The sequence below is a fragment of the Zootoca vivipara genome, chromosome 1 (genome assembly GCF_963506605.1).
Source record: "Zootoca vivipara chromosome 1, rZooViv1.1, whole genome shotgun sequence".
Taxonomy (NCBI): domain Eukaryota; kingdom Metazoa; phylum Chordata; class Lepidosauria; order Squamata; family Lacertidae; genus Zootoca; species Zootoca vivipara.
In genome coordinates this window covers 53,503,788-53,508,338 of record NC_083276.1, presented here as the reverse complement: position 1 = coordinate 53,508,338, position 4,551 = coordinate 53,503,788, and the positions used below count along the sequence as shown (strand labels likewise).

General features: G+C 54.1%; 1 protein-coding gene across 1 annotated transcript; it reads right to left on the bottom strand.

The window, feature by feature from the left end:
* Positions 1 to 986: 986 nt before the first annotated feature.
* Positions 987 to 3,494, bottom strand: LOC132592160 (uncharacterized). Its single transcript, XM_060274757.1, has 2 exons — positions 2,516 to 3,494; positions 987 to 1,614 (listed from the first exon to the last, which is right to left on the bottom strand). The coding sequence occupies exons 1-2, from the start codon at positions 3,377 to 3,379 to the stop codon at positions 1,576 to 1,578; spliced, it is 903 nt and encodes a 300-aa protein (XP_060130740.1). The 5' UTR covers positions 3,380 to 3,494; the 3' UTR covers positions 987 to 1,575.
* Positions 3,495 to 4,551: the final 1,057 nt, after the last annotated feature.

The window sequence follows — 4,551 nt, the reverse complement described above, 5'->3', positions numbered from 1 at the left end:
TGTCCTTGGTGGTCCGCACCATGCGCTCTGCTTGGCCATTGGTGGCAGGGTGGAATGGTGCTGAGCGGATGTGGCGGATGGCGTTCTGCGCTGTGAAGGTCTGGAACTCCTCTGACGTGAATGCGGTTCCATTGTCCGAGACGAGGGTGTCAGGGAGCCCGTGGGTCGCAAACAGCTTACGTAGTACCCGGATGGCTGCCGCCGTAGAAGTGGATGGTACCAGTGCGACCTCCAGCCATTTGGTGTAGGAATCCACCACTATGAAGAATGTTTTTCCCTGGAAGGGGCCAGCGAAGTCCACGTGCAAGCGTGACCATGGATGTCGGGCGGACTCCCAGGGCTGGACTGGGGCCCTTGGGGGATCCGGGCGGGATTCTTGGCAGGTCTGGCAGTGTTGGACCCAGGCCTCTATCTCTCTGTCAATCCCCGGCCACCACACATAACTCCTGGCAAGGGCCTTCATCCTCACTACCCCTGGGTGTGTCTCGTGTAGGGCTGTGAGGACCCTTTTGCGGAGGGGCTGGGGAACAACAACCCTGCTTCCCCATAACAGGCACCCCTTGTGGGCCGACAGTTCATGTTTGCGGTTTGTGTAGCCAGCGAATTCTGGCCCGGGGCTGCTGCTGGGCCATCCTCGCCACACCCAGTCCAGGACCCGGGAGATGACCCTATCTTTTGTGGAATGGTGCGCAACTTCTTGTGCCTGAATGGGTCGGTCGGGAAGCAGCTCCAGGGTCATAACCTCTTGCGCAGGCGCTGGGTCGGGGCCTGTTTCTGGTAGTGGTAGCCTGCTGAGGGCGTCTGCGTGGCCCATCGCCTTCCCAGGGCGGTGGATTAGTGCATACTGGTAGCCGGCAAGGAAAATTGACCACCTGAGGACACGTGGAGACAACACTTGGGGGGTCTGCTTCTCAGGGGCAAACAGGCCAAGGAACGGCTTGTGGTCAGTCACTATGGAAAAGGGCCGCCCGTACAAGAAATCATGGAATTTTTTTACGCCCTTCACGATTGCCAGACCCTCCTTGTCAATCTGTGAGTAGTTTCGTTCGGCTGCAGCAAGCGTCTGGGAGAAGTATGCCACCGGCACCTCTCTTCCATCCGGGAGTTGGTGTCCCAGGACAGCGCCGATGCCATAGGGAGAGGCGTCGCATGCCAGCACCACTGGCAGCCTCTCGTCGAAGTGTGCTAAGACCGAGTTCGAGACGAGCAAGTCCTTGACTGCCTGGAATGCGGCCCTTTGTCGCTGGCCCCACACCCAAGGGGCCCTTTTATCTAGGAGTCTGTGTAGGGGCTCCGCTACCGCTGCCTTATGGGGAAGGAAGGCATGGTAAAAGTTCAATAGTCCCAAGAATGACTGAAGTTCGGGCTTGCTCTTGGGCGCTGGGGCCTCACAAATGGCCCGTACCTTGTCACCGGTTGGATGGACCCCTTCTGCGTCCACCTTAAATCCCAGAAAGTCCACCTGCGGCACTCCCAGTAAACACTTTTCCCGCTTCCCCTTGAGGCCCGCCGTCTGGAAACGGTGCAGGACGGAGCGGAGGCGGTCCTCAAATTCCTCTGGTGTGGGCCCGGCGATCAGTACATCATCGAAGAAGGGGGTGACACCAGGAATCCCTTTAAGGAGAGAGTCCATTAGATTCTGGAATATGCCTGGTGCCACGCTAACGCCAAATTGCAGCCGCTTTACTCTGAATGCCCCTCTGTGCGTCACAATCGTCTGAGCCTCTGCTGTGGCTTCGTCCACAGGCAACTGTTGATACGCTTGGGCCAAGTCCAGTTTGCCAAAGATTTTTGACCCAGCCAGGGTGGCGAGGACATGGCTGACCACTGGCACTGGGTATGCATGGGCCGTGAGAGCCTTGTTTATGGTGCATTTGTAGTCTGCACAGATGCGGACCGAACCGTTAGGCTTGACGGGTGTGACAATTGGAGTTTCCCAGGGGGCGTTGGGCACCGGCTCCAGCACTCCTTGCTCCACGAGCCGGTCCAATTCCTCGTCTATGCGGGGTTTCAGGGCAAACGGGACCCGGCGGGCCTTGTGCCTGATGGGTCGTACAGCGGGGTCTAGCTGTAGGGCAATGGGGGGTCCTGTATATCGTCCCAATGCCCCATCGAAAACCCCTGGAAACTCTTTGCATATGGCGTCCACGTCCACTTGTAAGCTAGTGCGGTTCACCCCGGTAACGGCTAGCCCCAGAGGTCCAAACCATGCCAGTCCCAGTAAGCTAACGTAGGGGCCCTTAACTACCAGCAAGTCCAATAGTTGCTTTCGCCCTCGATATTGCACCCTGAAGGTCCCCACCCCCATAGTAGGGACCTTACGTTTCTGGAAGTCCCGGAGGGTGAATGGGGCCGGCCTTAGTTTGGGACCCCCATTAGGGCACAGTTCCCTTAATGTTCGGGCCGAGATTATGGATAGAGTTGAACCCGTGTCCAGCTCCATGCGGCATGGGGCTCCCTCTATCTGTACCTCTATATAAATTTTCTCTGTGCTGGGATGGGGCAACTGGAATACCTGGTAGTCCGTGATCTCCGTCGAGTTGCCTTGGTGCATGGTGCCGTGTGACCTGGGGCTCCTGGGTCGGTCATCTGATGCTTGTCGACGGGTGAGTCGAGCCCGACACACCCGGGCAATGTGTCCCAATTTTCTGCACTGCCTGCACTCTGCGTTGCGGAAACGACAGGTCCTCCTCTCGTGGTTCTCCCCGCAGCTTGCACAGTTCCCTCCTTCTCGTCGAGGCTGCTGTGGTGTGTGTGCTGCTTGAGTGCGCCGCTGTACTCGGTGTACTTCCTCACTGTCAGATTCGGATTCGTCGGTGAGGTCTTCGTGGTAGACCCTCGCCTGGGATGGCGGGGCCGGTCGTGCCTCTTGCGTTGACCTCTCGGCGGCTTCGGTTGCCAGGGCTTCCTCCAGAGCAATCTGGAACGTGAGGTCTTTTTTGGCGTAGAGGCGTCGTTGCAACATCTCGTCCCTCAGGCCACCGACGAGGCGGTCACGAAGCATGTTCTCCAATTCTGAGAAGTTGCATAACCGGGCGGCTTGGCGGAGGGAGGTCACAAACCCAGTTATGGTTTCCCCCGGGGCTTGCCGTTTTGCGTAGAAGGCATTTCGGCAAGCTACCACCGAGGGCTGTGGTGAGAAGTGCTCCTTCAGCCGTTCCATTATTGTTTTGTAAGAGACGGTAGCGACATCTCTAGGTGCAAGGAGAGCCCGGGCGATTTCAAACGTCTCCTCTCCACAGACGCTGAAGAATGTCGCCCTCTTCATGGCATCGTTGGTGACTTCTTTCGCTTGCAGGAGGAAGTTGAAACGGGCGGCGTACCCTTCCCAGTCTCCTGATGCTGGTTTGAATGGCGAGAAGCTGCTGTCGGTTGCCATTCTGGGTTCCTTGGGTCCTGGAGCTGAAGCCTGGATGCACGGTGCGATGCAGCGGTGCAGCAGGTGGCGGTGCTGCGGTGCAGTGCGTGGTGGCGGTCAGCTCAGCAGGATCCCACCTTCGTCGCCAGTGAAATATACTCGGAGTCAAGAGTGAATTTCATGCTCTTTATTCAGCTCATAGTCATCAAGGAGGAGAAGAGAAGACGAATGGCTCTTTTCCCAAAACCATCTGCTTATATACATTATTTACACAATGGGCCTTGCGTGATTGGCTACTTCAGGGCTACACCTGTGGGCCAATTATATTGTGGATTGACTTTTGCCTGCAGCCTGATTGGCTGCTCCTACAGGCCAATCAGGTAGCAGATTCACTTCTGCCAGCCGCCTGATTGGCTGCTCCAGCAGGCCAATCAGGTTGCGGATTCACTTCCACCTGGAGTTGGATTGGGTAGCTCCCGCTGATTCTGAATCCTATTGTTCTAGGATTCAGCTCAGTACATAACAGGCAAATAAAAATGCTGGAATACATGGAACTAGCATATATGACGGAAAAGATCAGAGATCGTTCAACCCAAAAGTTCAAAAGGGAATGGGGAATCTATAGACAATATTTAAAATAACAGTGTCCCCATATAAAACTTTAGAATGCTTCGAATAACTCTCAGAACTGATTAAGGTATAATGAAGTCAAACAAGATTTAATAAGGATAAAGCTTATTGAAAAATAGGGGCAAGTAATTAAGAAAACAAAGAACCCATATCAAGAAAGTCGGAAGTTGATAGAACATTTTTGTGAATTTGCGATGTATCGTTCTATGGGTTTATTTTGTTGTTGTTGTTTGTAAGAGATGTATTGTGCTTCTTTTGTATCTTTTTTTCTTTTTTCAAGCTTTTGTTGTGTATGTAAGCGTTGATTTTAAACCAATAAAGATTAATTAAAGAAATCAATTCTTCATGCAGAGCGTGGTCAAACTATGGAACTTGCCTCACCCCCCGCCAGGAAGTGGTGATGGCGACCAATTTGGATGCCTTTAAAAGAGAATTAGACAAATTCATGAAGGAGAGGGTTATCAATGGCTACTACCGGTAGGCGTGTTGGCTATGCTCTACTTTTACAGTTGGAGGCAGCAATGCTTCCAAATACCGGTTGCTGGAAACCGCCGGAGGGAAGA

Coding starts and splice junctions, on each gene's coding strand:
- LOC132592160 (XM_060274757.1), bottom strand. CDS start 3,379: ATGGCAACCGACAGCAGCTTCTCGCCATTCAAACCAGCATCAGGAGAC. Junction 1,615..2,515: donor CGGAGATCACGGACTACCAG/GTATTCCAGTTG, acceptor CTCTCCTTAAAG/GGATTCCTGGTGTCACCCCC.